The sequence below is a fragment of the Bufo gargarizans genome, chromosome 1, assembly GCF_014858855.1.
Source record: "Bufo gargarizans isolate SCDJY-AF-19 chromosome 1, ASM1485885v1, whole genome shotgun sequence".
NCBI classification, from domain to species: Eukaryota; Metazoa; Chordata; class Amphibia; order Anura; family Bufonidae; genus Bufo; species Bufo gargarizans.
The window spans coordinates 477,973,239-477,995,158 of NC_058080.1; the positions used below are offsets into that span (position 1 = coordinate 477,973,239).

Sequence of the window (21,920 nt, forward strand, 5' to 3'; positions counted from 1 at the left end):
ATCTATGGTCAGAATATCCCTTTACGTTTCCCTCCAAATCAGGCTACAAACTTGGTACGTGGACCCGGTCTATCTAATGTACAGTGTAGAACAGCCAAAATGATCTTGTGCAATAAAGAACAGGTTCACACACTGACAGCTGTTGACAAAGGGCAGCTTAGAGGTTGGTGGCCGGGGTTAGATCTTCTTTAATAAAGCAATGCTGTTTCCTGGGTGTCTTATCTCTATAATGATACAACTCCAGAGCATACACTGGTATGCTGAGAAGTGATGGTGCCAGCAGGAGCTTGTGGTTAGTGCCAGCGGTTTTGTTCTGCACTATAACATTAGAGGTAATTGGCTCAATAGCTCAAAATTTAATTATGTGGAAACTGTGTCAGAGCGGATTACTGAAGTTGATGTATTGCGAGTATATAGTTCATTCTTCCTTCTGCGTAGCCTAGTGCTGGAGGGAAATGTGCTATAAGATACAGCAAAACTTGATTACCTTTCGAAGCCTTGATAGTAAATTGACAACAGGCTCATGCTGTTCAGCCCTGCCCAGATCTTCTGCAGTTTTGCCATCCTATTAAAACAATGCACAGATGTAAATATGGAAGCAGAGCCATGGATGCAGAGTATTATAGCTGAATTATGTATTTTCCATTCTGTGAGCCATTAAAGGATCCTAGTATTTATACTGCGGTATGTCACAAGACGGCATGTGTCAATTGGGGAATACTCCTCCTTATAACCCCTCTGTTTTGAGGTTTAGGAATTACCAAGAGGCAGGGCCTATAGGAGTTGTGTCCTCCAGTAGAAAAGTTGTCCTAGCTCACCCTTTAGTTGTGGTGGCGGCTCACTACACGACACCTCTCACAACCTATCACAATACAGGCATTGCAGGGAACATATGAATATTAGTGAGCTGCTTTCTTTATGTGGCTATTATGTTCCATTAGTAGGAACATTTTTGGAGAACTCAAGAGACCCCCCCCCCCCCCCCCTCTAAAATATTAGACGTCAATATCTTTAAAGGGGTTATCCAAGTTGCGTAAAAAGGGCCCCCATGTCAGTAAACCTCTTAAAATAAAAAACATCATACTCACCTCTTTCTCCTGCGCTGCAGCTCAGGTCTTCTTCCCACTGTTTGTATACAAAGCTGCAGTGGTGATGTGTAGGTAGAATACGCTGAGGACAGTGACTGGCTGCAGCAGCCACGTCCTGCATAACCACCCATCACTGCTGCAGCCTAGTATACACAGCAGGAGGAGGGGGAATAGAGCCGTGCAGAGAGGCCAGTAAAGGATTTCTTTTTAATTTAGGGCATTCACTGCCATAGGGCCCCTATATCGCCAACAAGGACATGGCTAGTTTCTGTGAGCAACAGTGTCTATAACCAAATTATGGTATTGTATTTTAACTAGATTCACTTAAATGGGTCTGAGCTGCAAGACCCCACATAACTCATGAACTTAGTTGTCACTGTTTCTAGAGTAAAACAGTCTTGCTTTTCTACTCTCACGCACTTCCTTAAAGGGATGTTTGAAGGAGCAGGAAGATGGCACTGGCGAGATGGGCGAGTATCTTTTTTTTTTTTTTTTTTTTTACTTTAGCCTATTGCAGTGCTTGGTTGAGAAAACGAATAAAATAAGTAATAGTTGACAACATGTGACCAAACCGTGTTGTCAACGTGACATCACTGCTGCAGCCAGGTAAAAAGAGCCACAGTAGCAGCGTGGGAACTGTCAGACAAGTACTTACCTGTTCATCACTGGGATCCATCCCTGGGTGGATCCAAGGGATTGTCAGGTTTTTTTCCTGAAACTGGACAACCCCTTTAAACAATTAAATAGCTCCAGCTAATCACTAGGTTACAGCGATCTGAAAGTGATTTTCAAGCTACTCAAGGCACTCCCTATGGACAAGCTATTTCACAGCGGCTTTCTTGCAGTGTTACAAAAAGAATAGGTCTATCCTCAGTCTCTTAACATTCTAGCTTTATTGCTCATGTTACAATCTAAAACGCAAACAAATTATTTCCTTACCATCGTCAGTGCTTCTACATTGGCTCCACAGAGGCAGAGATACCGAACCACTTCAAGGATACCATTGTTTGCTGCAAGGTGTAAGGGGGTACGGCCATACTGTAAGAAATAAAAGCAATATAAAAAGTAACATTCACCATTACACAATACACCGATACAAAGAAAACACTGACATGACCTCTAGTCTTTCTGGTTTTATCTCACATACTTTCAAGGTTCAATTCACAGGAGCATCTAAAGGAATGAGCGAGGGTCGGAATCATCAGCAATAATTTATTATTATGTTACAGATCATTTACTTCATCTTCATCCAAACCAGGATTGGAGATAGTGTTTGAGCTTTTTTTATTTAAGGTTGTTGGAAGCCAAATTAAACCACAGACTGGAGAATGGCATCATCAGCAATTTCCTAATACATACTGATTACTTGAATTGGCTCTTTTAAAATTGGATGTGGCTAATCTAGGGTTAACCAGAATCCTAAAACTGATGACCTGCCCTTCGAATAGGCAATAAAAATTAGACTGGTGAGGGTCTGACTTTCAGCACCATCGCTGTTTGAAGGGGTCCCACTGCTCCTGTGAGCACACCATTCTATTAGTTGTTCACTAGGTACTGTATTACAGCTCATCACTTGAATGGGATGAGTAGCATCTGTAGTACCAGGCATAGCCGCTACTAAAACTATGGAGCTGTGTTTACTAAATGAAGGTGAGACAGTACTTGCCTCGGGCACCTTAAAGTAGCTGATCAGTTGAGACTATTGGTTTAATATTGTTGGCCAATCCCCAAAATGGCCATCAATTTTAATAACCTTTTTATCAGTATAGCACTAGGGAAAAACTGCACATAACAGCAATCTCAAGGCACTAAATGCAAAATGTATATACAAACTAATACCACATTTGACATGATAAACATACATGAGGTTCAAAAACATCTGTGCCCACCCACCATGAAAAGGTGACCTCATATACTTGCATATATACTTACAGACGTGGACAAAATTGTTGGTACCCTTTGGTCAATGAAAGAAAAAGTCACAATGGTCACAGAAATAACTTTAATCTGACAAAAGTAATAATAAATTAAAATTCTATAAATGTTAACCAATGAAAGTCAGACATTGTTTTTCAACCATGCTTCAACAGAATTATGTAAAAAAATAAACTCATGAAACAGGCATGGACAAAAATGATGGTACCCCTAGAAAACACAGAACATAATGTGACCAAAGGGACATGTTAATTCAAGGTGTGTCCACTAATTAGCATCACAGGTGTCTACAACCTTGTAATCAGCCATTGGGCCTATATATATGGCTCCAGGTAATCACTGTGTTGTTTGGTGATATGGTGTGTACCACACTCGACATGGACCAGAGGAAGCAAAGGAAAGAGCTGTCTCAAGAGATCAGAAAGAAAATTATAGACAAGCATGTTAAAGGTAAAGGCTATAAGACCATCTCCAAGCAACTAGATGTTCCTGTGAGTACAGTTGCACATATTATTCATAAGTTTAAGATCCATGGGACTGTAGCCAACCTCCCTGGACGTGGCCGCAGGAGGAAAATTGATGACAAATCTAAGAGACTGATAATCCGAATGGTAACAAAAGAGCCTAGAAAGACTTCTAAAGAGATTCAAGGTGAACTTCATGCTCAAGGAACATCAGTGTCAGATCGCACCATCCGTCGTTGTTTGAGCCAAAGTGGACTACATGGGAGACGACCAAGGAGGACACCATTGTTGAAAACGAATCATAAAAAAGCAAGACTGGAATATGCCAAACTACATGTTGACAAGCCACAAAGCTTCTGGGAGAATGTCCTGTGGACAGATGAGACAAAAATCGAAGTTTTTGCCAAGGCACATCAGCTGTATGTTCACAGACGAAAAAATGAAGCATATCAAGAAAAGAACACTGTCCCTACTGTGAAACATGGAGGAGGCTCTGTTATGTTCTGGGGCTGCTTTGCTGCGTCTGGCACAGGGTGTCTTGAATCTGTGCAGGGTACAATGAAATCTCAAGACTATCAAGGAATTCTAGAGAGAAATGTACTAGCCAGTGTCAGAAAGCTTGGTCTCAGTCGCAGGTCATGGGTCTTGCAACAGGACAATGACCCAAAACACACCGCTAAAAACACCCAAGAATGGCTAAGAGGAAAAAATTGGACTATTCTAAAGTGGCCTTCTATGAGCCCTGACCTCAATCCTATTGAGCATCTTTGGAAGGAGCTGAAACATGCAGTCTGGAAAAGGCACCCTTCAAACCGGACACAACTGGAGCAGTTTGCTCATGAGGAGTGGGCCAAAATACCTGCTGAGAGGTGCAGATGTCTCATTGACAGTTACAGGAAGCGTTTGATTGCAGTGATTGCCTCAAAAGGTTGCGCAACAAAATATTAAGTTAGGGGTACCATCATTTTTGTCCATGCCTGTTTCATGAGTTTATTTTTTTACATAATTCTGTTGAAGCATGGTTGAAAAACAATGTCTGACTTTCATTGGTTAACATTTATAGAATTTTAATTTATTATTACTTTTGTCAGATTAAAGTTATTTCTGTGACCATTGTGACTTTTTCTTTCATTGACCAAAGGGTACCAACAATTTTGTCCACGTCTGTATCTTAGCATGCAGGATGTGTTTACCATTGTGTATGTTTTTGTCATAGCAGTAGGGAATTCTAAGTTGCCCTCCCTGCCCCCTCAACAGAATACAGCCTATATAAACAAGGTGGAGTCTGCCATTAAATTAGAAAACTACTATATAAAAAATTCAAGGAAATTTAAGTTCAGTTCCTGTAGTTAAGACATGGACAAACATAAACCTTTGCAGACGTATGAAATATTTTGCCACGTTACAGTAAATGACCCATGATACTACAGAGAAACATGCACACACACCAACTATGCTTCTTAGCCAAGTGTTGGTTTAATAATTAACCAGGGATAGATATTGCAGAGGAAACCATACACGTTTTACAACCGAAACGCTGAATATGGTGTTCAAATGGACAGAACTCTTTACATTCATTTTGCGGAACGACCTTGTTGAACCGAGTAGAAATGGGAACAGAAAATACCATGTTTGACTTTTATTACAATTTATAGATGGTTTTCTGTGATCTTATGTTGATGCCCCACTTTTCTATGCATGTGATGTCTGGCACTACAGCTCAGCACACTGATGTGAACAAGGGGCCGAGCTGCAGTACCAGAGATAGCCACGTGTGCAGGGGAGGTCACTGTATCAGGGACTGCGGTGGAGGGGTCACAACAATACTGTCCCTTGGTTCTGCTGATCCCAGGACCTTCATTGGTCTCATATCGATAGCCGGCCCTATGCATAGGCTAGAAATATATATTTAGTGCTGAACTGACAACATGTGGCACTAATGGAGCAGACAGATCGATGATGTGACACCTTGTAGACAGAATGGTCCTAAAAGAAACCTATGTACCGGTAAATGTTTTTCTATTTGACCACATGCCCAATACAAGTGTTCATATGCATCAGAGTATAACTAAAATCAGTGGTAGGTCAGCTCACCTTGTTAGTAATATCCAAATTACAGTTGGCTTCACAAAGTGCCATTACAATAGGAATATTGCCATCTTTGCATGCGACATGCAGAGGTGTGTTACCATGACGATCCTGGAAGTCTACGTAGCACCCCTTATTGATCAAGGTTTTAACTACTTCCATCTGACATCTTCTCACTGCAAGGTGCAAGGCTATGTGCCCGTCCTGGAAGAGGGGTACATGAAAACTGGTCAGCTCATGTAATGGCATTATTACTCAGACACACATTCAGCTGTTAATGGTCCTGCTGCAGGGAAAAGCCTTAAGAGGATTAACTACCGTATAGCACAAGAGGTTTAGTTGTTAAACACGATGTAATATAACGGATTATGTAAAAGTATTAAAAAAAAGTACATACTGCAACACTGATCTAGTCTGGTCGCCACTAGGGGACAGGGAGTTTTTCTCCTTCTTCTGGATATACAAGTGTTAACTATATTTTGTCAATTTGTCGCTATGTTTTTTTTTTTTTCAACAAAACTAGCTATGTTCTAGTTTTAACTTTTGACCAACTTAAAAGGGGTATTCTGTTTCTGTAAAGTTATCCCCCATCAGTAGGACAGGGGATTTTTTTTTTTTTAGATCAGTGAGAGTTCTACGGCGGGGACCACCACCAATCATGAAAACGGGGACCTCATATTCCCTGGTGCCCCTCGAAATGAATGGAGCAGCCGGTCAGACATTTGAGCAGCCACTCCATTTATTTCTATGGGATTTCTGGAGATAGCCGGGGACTGTACTCAGCCATCTCCGGAACTCCTACAAAAATGAATGGAGCTGCTGTGCGCAAGCCCAACCTGCCACTCACCTTATTTGGGGGGGGGGGGGGGGGGGGTGTCCCACTGGTACGGCGTCCCCATTCTCATGATTGGTGAGGGTCCTAGCAGTAGGACCTAGACCTATATAATAGTTATCCCCTATATGCACACAACTTTACATAACCAGAATACAACTAAAAAATTTTTGATTAGCTTGTCTGCATCATCAAAAACTAAGTAACTAACCACAAAAAATATAAAATAAACAAACACACAGGACAGTCAACAAGAACAAGCTCAGACTACAAACATACAACAGCAGCAACAGCTGAAACCCACTGCAACAGTCCTAAAGAAGTGGACAACAATATGTTCAGTGACAAACATAGTTACAGTCAGTGGACTATGCCACAGCTTTCAGAGAATATATACTGGTGGTATTCTGCATCTGTCATAACACACGTGTACATGAAACACCTAAATGGCAAAGAGCATCTGTTATATATTATATAAGGGCATCCATATTGTGACATGTACTATATATATTACCACAGTGCAAGACTTTGTGCACCCAATATATGTGTATGGCCTCTACTTAACATATATACGCAAGGATGTACACATTAGTAACTGAAATGAGAAAAACATGGCGGAAATGGCGTCATTCTTTTTTATGAACCGTGTGGTAATGCACCTGGTCCAACAATAGTAGCGCTGTTTCTGGAAGCCATGTGTTTCTAATGTGATCTAATGCAAGCAACTGATTAAGAAAAGGCTGTTTGTGTGATTCATGGCATTAGAATGCAGTGCGCGGGTATTCCTAAAAATGCTCGGCACCAATACCTTCTGACACATAGGAATGCCGAGGTAATGGGGGTGACCTAATACACAGCGTTCATCATCACCCGGCTCTCGGAGACTGTTACTGCTGATAAACAGGTCGTGCCGGAGTTTCACATGTTTTGCATGCGAGTTCCAAAGTGAAGTCTCTAAATAAATAATATGAGTGACTTATTTATTAAATTACTGCTCTGAGTGTTGAAATGGTTACACATTGGGGAATTGCCCAGGAATGTCAGCAAAGATCCAATACCTCTCCCTTACCAAAGCAATCAATCAAAACTATTTGTGATATCTGTAGAATTTATTTTCGGATAAATATTTTTCTCTTTGAGATAACTGCTGCATATGTTTTAGACCTCTCCCCTGCTCCCAATGGATGGACAGTCATGTCTAGTGGTATTTTCTGCCTAGCCGATGGAATAATACAGACATCTGCTATTTAGGTATGGTCCAAAGCCAATATTTAACACGGCCCAAGGATCCAGATGCTGACACCGCCACTGATCGCAGCTGAGCCTGAGCGTGGGGCGTTTCATAGAAAACCTATAAGCTTTCTATCAATTTGGCAGAGAGCCGAGCAGTAATGAAGGGGCACAGTACTCAGCCGAGCACTTCTGCCCCTTTGTTGCATCAATCCCCAGGGGTCTGAGGACCCGGACCCCCACCAATAAAAACTCCTAACATATTACCATGACTTTTTTGACACGGCACCCTTCAATATCCTAGGCACAATGTGAAGGCAGCTAGCGCGCGACTAGTGGTATTAATAAAGCCTAGGAACAAGCTGCACACTTACTAGGGTCAAATATGGTGTCTAGATTCGCTTGGTAAAAGTGCGTGGATTTGCTGAGATCTGTATTTAAGCCCAGGTGGCTGCTTCTCTCTAATTCCTCAGCAGAGGGTTAAAGCGTAATCTTGAGAAGGTGGCAATTGCTAACATTAGTCACATAAATCCAAGCCTGTATTTTTTATATGAAATCATGGAGAGAACGGAAAAGATCATCATTTTATCTAGTGATTATGAAATATGACCGTACTGAATGGGTACAGACTGCCAGCTAGGCACAACACTGACATCCCACTGAGTATTCTCTTCCATAGGTTTATGCTTTTACTACCAGGGTATGACAATGAGGAATTGCACGTTCCAAACTGGCGATTAGGTATCTGAGGAGAAGTATTTCACGGACATCGGCGTGTAATTTGTGACAATGGGAATCATTCACCTTGTCTGTGGCATCAAGGTCAGCTCCATGTTCAGTCAAGCATTCCACAATATCATGGTATCCTCTTGCTGAGGCTGTCAGGAGGGGGGTTTCTCCTTCCCTGTTGCGAATATTGACGTTGCAGCCAGCCTGGCACAAAGCTCTTGCCACGGGATTGTAACCATGCCAGGCAGCACAATGTAGAGCTGTCTCTTCTTCCTACAAGGGACACAGAAGATTGAATTCAACACCTCATGGTGCCATTTCCCCCATGTGAGCTTGTGTTGTGCCCGTATAAGTGTACAGCTATTCACTTGGCAACAGAAAGAAGACGCGGCGGTGACACTGCTACATGTAGGCATGTATTATACAATTATTTCAGAGATCGTGCAGCACTTTATGTTCCTCACATAAAAGCTCTCTGTGACACAACTGGATTGTTTAAAGCACTGTAAGAAAGCTAAGAGACATTTGCGTGGAAAATGTTTTATAAAAAGATCTCCCGTGCTTCTTTCAGCGCCATGGAAAAGTAGAAGTATAATTCACGGTGTCTCATTGTGTAGAGCAATTTGCAATGTAAATGGCCTGCATCTCCCACTCAAAGTGTTCAAAGTCGTGGATCTGAGCGGAAACTGACAGGAGATATCTCTCAGTTCCCTCTCCAACATCTAAGGGGCAATTAGATTGCGTAGACATAAAACTAAAGAGTCACTGACAGCTTCACCGTACAAAGACAAGGAGGTGTAGGAGGATTAATGCTCCCGTTCCTGCACTCTTTCTAGCAGGTCCTATACAAACATGATGGGGGCCAGTTATCAATAATGTCTTATTTTGCACCAGAAAAATCCTTACATCACAAATCAAAAACTGTGATTTGTTTCACCTGTTTACAAACAAATGTGACATTTTTGAAGCTAAAGTGTTAAGATGCGACATAGAATTGTATTTGCGATAATGCTTTGTGCTCAACTGATTTTGAACGTGTGACTCCATTAAAGGGAACCTGTCACCGGTATTTCGTGTATAGAGCTGAGGACATGGGTTGCTAGATGGCCGCTAGCACATCCGCAATACCCAGTCCCCATAGCTCTGTGTGCTTTTATTGTTAAAAAAAACCAATTTGATACATATGCAAAGTAACCTGAGATGAGTCCTGTATGTGAGATGAGTCAGGGACAGGACTCATCTCAGGTTAATTTGCATATGTATCAAATCTTTTTTTTTTTTACACAATAAAAGCACACAGAGCTATGGGGACTGGGTATTGGGGATGTGCTAGCGGCCATCAAGCAACCCATGTCCTCAGCTCTATACACAAAATCCCGGTGACAGGTTCCCTTTAAGGACAATATATTTAATCACTAAAGTTAGAATTTTTTTTTATTCAAAAAGTTGCATCTGATCTGCATTGTGCCTTTTTAACAATTTACACTACCACAGAAGCAAACTTACTCTACTGCTACATTTTGTGCCTTTTAAGCCAGTTGATAAATGAGGCGTCATTTACGCCAATTTGGTAGCCCTGCCTACTTTGACTTTCAAAACACTTTGCTGGTGCGTTTCATTCTTTCTGGCTGGTGAAAAATAAGGAGAAAACTGTTGATATATTTGATGCAACTAAAAATCTATTTTGCACCACCATTCTTGTGCATTATGATTAGTAAATGTCCCCCGATGTATTTCACCTGTGCTCACCTTATAAAATGGGTTGCCAGTTTAATGCCCGCCATTGCTTGCTAAGGCTACTTGCACACTAGTGTTTTGAATTCCGTCTGTGAGATACGTTTCAAGGATCTCCCAAATGGTTAAAAATGGATCAGTTCAGCCCCAATGCATTCTGAATGGATAAGGATCCGTTCAGAATGCATCAGTTTGCCTCCGTTCCGCCTCCATTTCGCTCTGGATGCGGACACCAAAATGCTGCTTGCAGCGCTTTGGTGTCCGCCTGACGATGCGGAGCCAAACTGATCCGTCCTGACTTACAATGTAAGTCAATGGGGACGGATCTGTTTTCACTGACAATATGGTGCAATTGAAAACAGATCCGTCCCCCACTGACTTTCAATGCAAGTTGTTTTTTTGACAGAATAATGCAAACGGATCCGTTCTAAACGGATACAAGAGTTTGCATTATCGGTGCGGATCCGTCTGTGCAGATACAAGACGGATCCGCAGGTGTGAAAGTAGCCTTAGAAAACACACATGGCACAATATCAGTAGCAGGATTTTTCAGGATACTTTTGCATAGTCATCACTTTTTAGTCAGAAAGCAGAGCTAAAAACAGCCAAACAACTTGCTATTATGTTAGTCCAATGAAGAGGCCCCTTCTGGTCTATTAAGGCTCTGAATGACCTTTAGGTGGCAGGGTATACGTCATTTTGTCTTCCGTTACACTTCTGATCTCCTATGGAGGCATACCGCTTTTTTTTTTTTTTTTTTTTTTTTACAGATTCTGTATGAATAAAAAAAAAAAAAAAAAAAAAAAGTGATGCCGTATGTCCAGATGTATTCTATAGAGGCACTGCTTCTAGATAAGAATTTGTCCATACCTAAGGCACTCCATTGAGCATGCAGAACAGCAGACAGAGGCCGGAAGGATCCATACTACGGAGACGTACTGGATATCCTCTGCTTACTGCCATACAGGATCCAATGACATAACTCAGTCATACGCAGCGAGTCTTATATCCTCAAGACTAGAAACTTTTCGGATTGGCTATTTCGGAGGCACTGGAACTGGCACATTCAAAACACCAAAAGTAGGGGGACTGGTGTAATGGAAAACGGTTTTAGTTGCCCATTGCAACCAATCCGATTCCACCTTTCATTTTTAGAGCTCCGTTGGTAAATGAAAGGTGGAATCAGAATGGTTGCAATGGGCAACTAAGACCGTTTTCTCTTGCAATACTGTTGATAAATCTCTCCCATGCGTCTTAAAAGGGAAAACATTTGTCATCTACCCACAAAATAGGTGATGTAACATTGCCGGGGATCTGACTGCTGGAAGTGTAGGGATGAGCGAATCGACTTCAGATGAAACATCCGAAGTCGATTCGCATAATACTTCATTTGAATACGGTACAGAGCGAGCTCTCCGTACAGTATTAGAATGTATTGGCTCCGATCAGCCGAAGTAAAAAAACAGTAGAAATTGATTTATGAAGTCATTATAAGAAGTCTTGCGAGACTTGGCGAAGTAATAACTTCGGCTTATAGGAGCCAATACATTCTAATACTGTATAGAGCGCTCGCTCTGTACAGTATTCAAACAAAGTATTATGCAAATCAACTTCAGATGTTTCATCCAAAGTCGATTTGCTCATCCCTAGCTGGAACGCACTAGAATGCTCCATTCATAGTCTATGAGGCTATCCCATAGAGATTAAATGGAGAGGCAGTGCGGTGTGACCACTACTGCATTCAAATGGTGGACTCTTCTTCTCATGATCGATGGGGGTTCTGGCAGTGGGACGCCAAACAAGTAGACAACTATCACCTGTCCTGTGGATATGCCCCCTTTATGTGGCACCTCCAGTAGCAAAAACGTCCGCTGTTTAAATAGCCGGATCCAGTAATAGGACTGCCTTTCTGACTAGTTGGTGCAGTCAATGGGCTGGTCACTGTGTAATACAGCAGGGAACTGAATCAGTGAAACAAATCAGCGTACATGAGATGCCTTCCAGACATACTTACTTTATCCTGAATATCTGGATTTGATCCAATGCTGCACAGGTACTGTATGACTTCCACGTGCCCGTATCGAGCTGCCACATGAAGGGCGGTTTCGCCTGACTTATAATGAGATACAAAAAAGTCTTATAAGTGGAAGCAAAGAAGAACAAATGCAGTGCTGGACTTGTGAAACCATAGAGCGTCTAGCGTAACATCAACTTAGGAGGCACCCTTTACAGAATGCAGAAAGATGTAACAATGTTAAAGCCCCAACTGTCTTCTGTCATATCTATCAAACACTAAAAATACAAATCTGTACCAAGCATTCTGTACAGAAAAGCTGTCTCATGAGTGCATGCTTACATTCAGTAGATATTTTCCGTAACCCCCTTCTAAACGTATAATAGTGGGCTGAGATATTGCATGCGGATTTGGCCCAGTTTTCACCATTGCAAAGGATTGAATCAGTTTTAAAAAAATCCCTGACAATTTTACATTGTACCATTTCAAACAAAAAACAAACAAAAAAAAACTCACTTTATCTTTCACATCAAGTGGACATTTTTTCTGATGGAGGAATTTTAATGTCTCAACATGACCATGCCGGGAGGCCCAATAAAGTGCATTGGATCCAGCCTACGTGAATAAGATACTTTTACTTGGGAGAAATAACCACCATATACATTTTAGATCTGCTAAAAATACATTTATAAAGTATGTAATAAATGAGGAAATTCTACCACACAGACCTTATCCTGCACGTCAATATGTGCGCCACGCTTAAGTAACAGCTCCAGCATCTGAATATTTCCACAGCCAGCGGCTATTAATAGTGGAGGGGTGCCATGCTGAAAAGAGGGGTGAGGAACGGTAAGGCAGAAGACACAAAATGCTACCATTTACTATACCGCTATGACTCTACAGTATGTCCCCGAAATGTAAGGACTGCTCTCTGCGACCTCCCTACTATTACACTGCAAGTGAACTGGTTATCAAAAACCAGGCAAACAAATACTGGTAGCTATTTTCAGAGTTCTAAAGGATAAAATGCATTCATATACTCCTCGTATGCTCACATGGGACAGGAACAGCGTCCCTCTATTCATTGCTTTGCAAATATTTTGTATTCCATTCTAACAAGGTGGGCATTATAGTCCTTTATACGTGTAAGGGCTCATACCCACTAATGTAAGGGCTCCGTGCCCATGCTGCGGACCACAAATTGCGGTCCGCAATGCATGGGCACGGATCGTGGGGCAGCTGCATGCGGATTGTGGACCCTTTTACTTGAATGGGGTCCACGATTCGCATCCAACGGTCTGCACAGCAAAAAAGTAGTGCATGCGCTACTTTTTTGCAGTGCAGAGGCACAGCCAGAAACACAACGGAAGCACTCCATAGTGCTTCTGTGGGGTCCGATCCGTGCCTCAGTTCCGCATCTCCGCGAATGGGTCCATGATGCGGAATGCACAAGGCCAGTGCCCGTGTATTGCGCTTCCGCCGTATGCGGGCCACGGGGGGCACATAGAGAACATGTTACCTTGTTTGGCTGGTTTACATCATAGTTTGCCAAAGATCCCAGAAGATGCTGTAAACCAGGAACATTGTCATCATTTATAGCATGGATGATGGCCTTCATAACAAAGGAATCCTCTTCATCCTGCAATGCCAGTAACCGGAATTAACGGTTATTCATACCAACGTATATAAATAATTTAACAAGCCTTTATTCACCATGAATTCATATTGCATCATATATATTAGACCCCATGTACATGACCATATTCTTGGTCCACATCTGACCCATATTTTTTGAAGATTGGATGCGGACCCATTCATTTCAAAGGGGCTGCCAACCGCTTATTGTCCGCATCCATATGCCTGCCCAGCTGTCCCGTAAAAAAGATAGAACATGTTTTATTCTTCACTGTTTGGTGGACAAGAATAGGCATTTTTAACACAGAAGAGGATGTGCGGAACGGAAAAATGCAGGACATACATGGCCAGCAATCAGCAGACTTCAAAACCAATATGGTCACGTGCATTGAGCCTTTACCCGTAGATATGTCAAGAATACAAACCATCTAGGACTGGAGGATCAGCTAAACTAACACGAAACACTTAAAATATGAACAACAGCTTATTTCATATAAAACAAACTGTTTACTGAGCTGAGCAGCTCAATGAGGGCCAGATGCAGTGTGCAGACTGAAGTACAAACTGTCCTCCTCTGCAGGCAGGCAGGCCATAGATATATATATATATATATATATATATATATAGTTGTAATTTATACATTTAGTATGTCTGAAGGTTCTCATTTATCCAGGTCATGGTATATCTGTAAAGAATAAATCAAGGTAACTGGACGTACTGTAGATTTGCGAGTGAAACGTTTTCAAGAAATCTAGGTGGGTATACATAGATAGCTGTCAGTCACTGATAGTTGCACTCAGAGGTGGTGTCATCAGCGATTCATGGCATTCCCTATGTAAGTGTGTATACATAGATAGCTGTCACTCACTGATAGTTATACACGGGGGGAGGTGTTATCAGTGGTTGTTAGCATTCTCTGAGCAAGTGTGTATACATAGATAGCTGTCACTCACTGGTAGCTGTACACGGGGAAGTGTTATCAGCGACTGATAGCATTCCCTGTGTAAGTGTGTATACATAGATAGCTGTCACTCACTGATAGTTATACACGGGGGGAGGTGTTATCAGTGGTTGTTAGCATTCTCTGAGCAAGTGTGTATACATAGATAGCTGTCACTCACTGGTAGCTGTACACGGGGAAGTGTTATCAGCGACTGATAGCATTCCCTGTGTAAGTGTGTATACATAGATAGCTGTCAGTCACTGATCGCTGTACACGGGGGAGTTATCAGTAATTGATAGCATTCTCTGTGTAAGTGTGTATACATAGATAGCAGTCAGTCACTGATCGTTGTACACAGGGAGGTATTATCAGTGACTGATAGCATTTTCTGTATATGTGTGTATACATAGATAACTGTCAGTCACCAATGTGGTGGAGCCTGTAAAGTGAAGGAGAGCCGTTGACTCTGCTATTTACTTCAGTCCCATTTAAGTGAATGGAGCAGTGGGTGTGATTGCATGGTGCGTTTCCCAATCATTTGTATGGGACTTCTGAAAACAGCCAAGTGCGCTGCTCTGCTATTTTTGGCCATGCCACAATAATGAATGGAGGGCGGCCCGGTGATAATTCTTAGATAACCTGAACCTTGTACACCAAACTTGAAAACACAAGTTCACTCAAAACTACTTATGAATAGTGAGTGAAAATAATATTTGAAATCATTCCAGTAAGATAAAATATACAGTAACCTAAAGAAAGCTTTAATGGTTGCCTCATGGTTATATAAAAAAAAAAAAAAAAAAAAAGCTACAAGCATTTCTGATGCACATTTTAACACAGGGATGGCCGACTTGCGGCTCTCCAGCTGTTGGAAAACTACAACTCCCATCATGCCCGGACAGTCTACAGCTATCAGCCTACAGCAGGGCATGGTTGTAGTTTTACAGCAGCTGGAGAGCCGCAGGTTGGCCATGCCTGTTGTAACATCTTGTTTTCGCCATGTGACAGGTTTCACAACTCCCATTTTGTAACTATGTAAAAATGCATATTCTTTCTCTACAAGGCAAAGCTGCCACTATACACTCACCTAAAGAATTATTAGGAACACCATACTAATACGGTGTTGGACCCCCTTTTGCCTTCAGAACTGTCTTAATTCTACATGGCATTGATTCAACAAGGTGCTGATAGCATTCTTTAGAAATGTTGGCCCATATTGATAGGATAGCATCTTGCAGTTGATGGAGATTTGAGGGATGCACATCTAGGGCACGAAGCTCCCGTTCCACCACATCCCAAAGATGCTCTATTGGGTTGAGATCTGGTGACTGTGGGGGCCATTTTAGTACAGTGAACTCATTGTCATGTTCAAGAAACCAATTTGAAATGATTCGAGCTTTGTGACATGGTGCATTATCCTGCTGGAAGTAGCCATCAGAGGATGGGTACATTGTGGTCATGAAGGGATGGACATGGTCAGAAACAATGCTCAGGTAGCCCGTGGCATTTAAAAAATGGCCAATTGGCACTAAGAGGCCTAAAGTGTGCCCAGAAAACATCCCCCACACCATTACACCACCAGCCTGCACAGTGGTAACAAGGCATGATGGATACATGTTCTCATTCTGTTTACGCCAAATTCGGACTCTACCATTTGAATGTCTCAACAGAAATCGAGACTCATCAGACCAGGCAACATTTTTACAGTCTTCAACAGTCCAATTTTGGTGAGCTCGTGCAAATTGTAGCCTCTTTTTCCTATTTGTAGTGGAGATGAGTGGTACCCAGTGGGGTCTTCTGCTGTTGTAGCCCACCTTTCTTTCCCATTCTGACATTCAGTTTGGAGTTCAGGAGATTGTCTTGACCAGGACCACAACCCTACATGCATTGAAGCAACTGCCATGTGATTGGTTGACTAGATAATCGCATTAATGAGAAATAAAACAGGTGTTCCTAATAATTCTTTAGGCGAGTGTATATATGAGTGCATACACTGCTGTCAATACTGAAGAGACATCAGGAAAGTTAGTTCATACAGCCCCTGAGGACCAAAGCTACGTGGTAGTAAATGTCATTATTCAACAGTATGAGATTTTTATTTAGCCCCCCCCCCAAGGCTATTGTAGGAGCAAACAAAAGGTTTACAGAAAAACAGTACAATTTCCTAGTGTAAAAACACAAATAAGAAATAAAGCTAACTTTTAAAGAAGTTTCAAAACACAACAAGAGGCTTTGGCTGTTGCTATGCCTGTCATAGCTCTAAAAAATTCTAAACTCATGAATTATAAAAAGTCAGGCCTGGGATTAACACCTGCAAATCGCATTCTAAATCCCTATGGTGTGCAGGCCAGAAAGGTTTGCAAAACCAGAGAATATGGATCTTTATTCCCTCCAGTTATAACAATGCTGTTGTGGTGGCAAAGCGCTCTTTTATGGGGGTTTCATGGGGGCTTTTCCATAACAAGGAAGTGATAATTGCATGGAATAATAAAGTACTCAACTTCAGGTAAAGGGGCTTTCCAACTGCATGAAATTTTATAAAACTTCTTACAATAGTATAAAATAAAGGAAATGCCTTACCACACCCCTTTAGCTCCCCTGCTGATACATCCCTGACTCCCGCAGGCCCATGTTTACTGGGGTCCAGCAATGACATGCCGTGTTGGCGTGACCGCAGCAGCAAATCACTGCATGGAGGGGTGATGTGTGAACACTACAGAGGTCACTGCTGCAACCAGTGATTGGCTGAAGCAGTCACATGTTGGAAGCGCGGGCATGACAGTAGCATAAAGTATTATGCCTTTTGTTTTTTTGTGTCTGGAGAATCTGTTCTGTATTACATGGACAGCTCGCTGTGATTTGAATGGGCAGGGTGTAATGCTTAGCTTCCCCTGTGATAACGCTGCAGGAAAAACAAACACTTAGGCCTCTTGCACACAAAATTATTATTATTTTTTTTCGTTTACATTCCGTATACGGAACCATTCATTTCAACGGATCCACAAAAAAAAAAAAAAAAACGGAATGTACTCCTTATGCCTTCCATTTCCATATTTCCGTTTAAAGATAGAACATGCCCTATTATTGTCCGCATAACGGACAAGGATAGTAGTGTTCTATCAGGGGCCAGCTGTTCCGTTCCGCAAAATACTGAAAGCACCATACGGTTGTGTGCAAGAGGCCTTATTGACAGACTTCTCCACAGATAACAGCTGATTGCTGGGCGTCTCAGCAGGAGAGCACTTCTTATCTGCTTAATGCTAAGTGACACTTATCATAACCAGGGATTGCCCAAACCCTTTAACATATATTATATATATAGCCGTTCTAATGTGATAAATGGTTTAGTCTACAAACAGCATTTATCACCTATTGATGGGACTGGTAGTAAGTCATGTTTAACAGTCACATCGTTAGGTACACACTGCCTAACAGTACACCCCAGGTACACACTGCCTCAACAGTACACCCCAGCCTCATTTTACTCAGGTCTTCAGAAATGAAAAATAAAGTTCAAGGAACAGAAGCGCACAGAGGCGTTGCAGTGCTCCCTTATCAGCCTATATTATATAATAAAAGTGAAGAAGAACATATTTAAACTGATTGTACACAATTTTTCCTTCCAAAAACAGCACCACATCTGTCCACAGGTTGTGTAAGGTATTGCAGCTTAGGCCGATTCGCTACAGTACAGGTGAACTGCCATACCAGACAACCCCACGGACATGTGTAATCTGGAAGACAGCTGGAGTGATTTCCTAACTCTGTACAAGCCTTCAAAGGGGTACGCACATCATATACAGGTTATGGTGCTTGCAGGATAACAGGCCGAACTGGATGGACAAATGTCTTTTTTCGGCCTTATGTACCATGTTAGATATGCCATAACATTATGACCATGCTAATCAGACCATTGGGATCCTCACTAATACTGATAAAGTGGCAGAAGCTCTTTCATCTTTGTCGATGGACAGCAGACCTCCAGTCCACACAATGAGCTTGAAAACAACTTAAAGGGGTTGGCCACTTTGTAGTTACTGCTGACCAATGTGTTTGTAAGAAGATTCTGACACTTACTAATAGTCTTTGTTGAAATTCGGTGGCATTTTTTACATTTCATAAGTTATGCCCCCATTGTTTCCCAAGTATTTTGTGCCCTCCGCACAGAGATCCTGTCCATAAAATGGCCATTGATGGAGGGTCATGGGACCATGCAAATCACATCATGTTATGTCTCTGTGCTTCAAATGGTGGGCGTTTAGTGCAGGTGCAGTGTGTTTGAATGAAGATGACATCACATGGAGGTGATTTTGTCTGGTCACATGACCTTCCATCAGCGGCCATTTTATGGACAGGACCTCTGTGTGGGCTGCACAAAAGATTTACCCAACAAGGAGACATGGCTTGGGAAATATAACAAATTGCAGATAATATCAACAAAGGTTATATTAGCAATTTCAATATATAGTCATATTACATACACCTTGGTCACAAGTAGCCAGAATGTGGCCAATCTCTTCAATAATTCAATCCTAAGGATTCATTGGGTCCCCCTGGAGTCAACAAGTAATGGTGTCTTAGCTATGGGTTATCGTTTGGAATGGCAGGGAAATGCCTATTAGGATGGAGAATGATGAAATTTGAAAGGGGGCTCAAGGTGAGCCCTCCTGGATTAGCTGAGAGAGACAAGATGTTTGGCGTTTGGTAGGATATAGGGAGAACACAACAGAGACATTTACATAAAATAGATGGAAAAAACGTGCATTTCTGTCCCAGTTACTGTGTGCACATAATGCCTTGCTTTGTTTGGCGAGCGTCTGTTACACTGAAGGTTAATAATGTGGTTTATATGCATTAGAACTAGAAAGGACGAGCCACAATGCTTCTGCAATGTTGTCTTTTGGTCAGGCACACACATCAGTGGTCAGTACGCTGGATCTAGCATTCATTTCTACTAAACCCTATTACATCATATGGAGAAAACCAAGTTTCTCATACAGATTATTCACTTACCAAAGTATCATCACTTCGAGCGATGCTCATATTGCTCCTTGACAAGAAAGATCTTGACAGTCTTTGGCACAGAGATATCAAGCGGACAGATTGCTGGAAAAGAAAATGACGACAAGACATGGATTGATTGCACGATAAATTACAAGTATTTTATGAAAATACGATAGATATTAGATAGACAGATGAGATATCATGGACAAATAACCATACTTAGGCCATATGCATTATGGGGCATTAAACTATTGATTAATCTGTACCTCGGGTTGTATAGGAATGAGGGGTAAGGATGAATATATTTAACAAATCATATTTTGATTGAAATACACTTATGCAGCCTGCCAATCTGAAACCGTAACATCCATATTCCTACGGGGCTGAGTGGATTCTAGTCACAGCTCAGATTCATGAATATGCTCCATCAACCCATAAAAAGCCCATATCCCTGGCTACTTCTTAGAGATGCCCACGATAAGAGTAAAATTATGTTCCCAAGCTCATGCTACTGTGGTGGCATATACCCATAGAACAAGGGAGAAAGACCCACTTTCCATTTTCTCCGGGCAGCAAACTTCTTGAACTTCTCCATGTTGACGGCGGAGGCTTTTCTTCTCAGTGCTTGCTGTGTATCTTTAGGCTGCAACAGGAGAACAGTGGTGACTTCTACTTGTAGTGAGAAGAACAGTCCTCACAATAGATGTAGTCACACTGCAGGGTTTTTGTAAGTAATAAAAGCATTAAACTGAAAAAGATAACTCTGAAAGCTGGAAGAGAAACCATACATGAGAGATTTATGTTCTTTATTTTGTGTCAGCAATGAGACATCAGGGGCAAGAATGTAGGCCAGCCATTACCGCTGCAATAAACTGCAAGGTAAAATGGAGTTCAGCTTCTCCCAGGATGCTGCCACTTATTAAAATTAAGTCCATCAATAACGCTGCACCACACAGTAGAAGATGGATTCAGATGATGCCCGGCTTAACCCTATCTCAGTGTGCCCCGTGCACTGAATTATATTAACTCACAGCTTCAGCTTGCAAACTCCTACACTTCCATTTGTGTCTAACAATACTGGGATGAGTTCTCTGCTAGAAAAATCTCCGGTAGGGGTGCCTGAGCTGGGACACCCAAAATTTCTTAGAAAAAGGGGGAACACAAAGCTCTTCAGCATCTAGCCCCTTTGGAGCTTAGCTCAGAGATCTCAGCATGTTACCAGACCTACTATAGACTGCAATGAGATCTCAGCATGTTACCAGACCTACTATAGACTGCAATGAGATCTCAGCATGTTACCAGACCTACTATAGACTGCAATGAGATCTCAGCAGGTTACCAGACCTACTATAGACTGCAATGAGATCTCAGCAGGTTACCAGACCTACTATAGACTGCAATGAGATCTCAGCAGGTTACCAGCTCTACTATAGACTGCAATGAGATCTCAGCAGGTTACCAGCTCTACTATAGACTGCAATGAGATCTCAGCAGGTTACCAGCTCTACTATAGACTGCAATGAGATCTCAGAATGTTACCAGCTCTACTATAGACTGCAATGAGATCTCAGCAGGTTACCAGCTCTACTATAGACTGCAATGAGATCTCAGCAGGTTACCAGCTCTACTATAGACTGCAATGAGATCTCAGCAGGTTACCAGCTCACTATAGATTGCAATGAGATCTCAGCATGTTACCAGACCTACTATAGACTGCAATAAGATCTCAGCATGTTACCAGACCTACTATAGACTGCAATGAGGTCTCAGCATGTTACCAGCTCTACTATAGACTGCAATGAGATCTCAGCATGTTACCAGACCTACTATAGACTGCAATGAGATCTCAGCAGGTTACCAGCTCTACTATAGACTGCAATGAGATCTCAGCAGGTTACCAGCTCTACTATAGACTGCAATGAGATCTCAGCATGTTACCAGCTCTACTATAGACTGCAATGAGATCTCAGCATGTTACCAGCTCTACTATAGACTGCAATGAGATCTCAGCAGGTTACCAGACCTACTATAGACTGCAATGAGATCTCAGCATGTTACCAGCTCTACTATAGACTGCAATGAGATCTCAGCAGGTTACCAGACCTACTATAGACTGCAATGAGATCTCAGCATGTTACCAGCTCTACTATAGACTGCAGTGAGATCTCAGCATGTTACCAGCTCTACTATAGACTGCAATGAGATCTCAGCATGTTACCAGCTC

General features: G+C 41.9%; 1 protein-coding gene across 1 annotated transcript in view; it reads right to left on the reverse strand.

Annotated features, from left to right (window-relative positions):
- The window catches only part of DAPK1 (death associated protein kinase 1), a 155,077-nt gene that overhangs the window by 24,344 nt on the left and 108,813 nt on the right, over nucleotides 1-21,920 (reverse strand). Inside the window, exons 10-19 of the mRNA XM_044273564.1 lie at nucleotides 20,250-20,339; nucleotides 19,706-19,798; nucleotides 13,634-13,753; nucleotides 12,843-12,941; nucleotides 12,631-12,729; nucleotides 12,115-12,213; nucleotides 8,442-8,639; nucleotides 5,582-5,779; nucleotides 2,028-2,126; nucleotides 488-565 (exon numbers count right to left, since the gene is read on the reverse strand). Of these exons, the coding sequence (XP_044129499.1) occupies nucleotides 488-565; nucleotides 2,028-2,126; nucleotides 5,582-5,779; nucleotides 8,442-8,639; nucleotides 12,115-12,213; nucleotides 12,631-12,729; nucleotides 12,843-12,941; nucleotides 13,634-13,753; nucleotides 19,706-19,798; nucleotides 20,250-20,339 (1,173 nt within the window). The remainder of the gene's footprint in view (nucleotides 1-487; nucleotides 566-2,027; nucleotides 2,127-5,581; nucleotides 5,780-8,441; nucleotides 8,640-12,114; nucleotides 12,214-12,630; nucleotides 12,730-12,842; nucleotides 12,942-13,633; nucleotides 13,754-19,705; nucleotides 19,799-20,249; nucleotides 20,340-21,920) is intronic.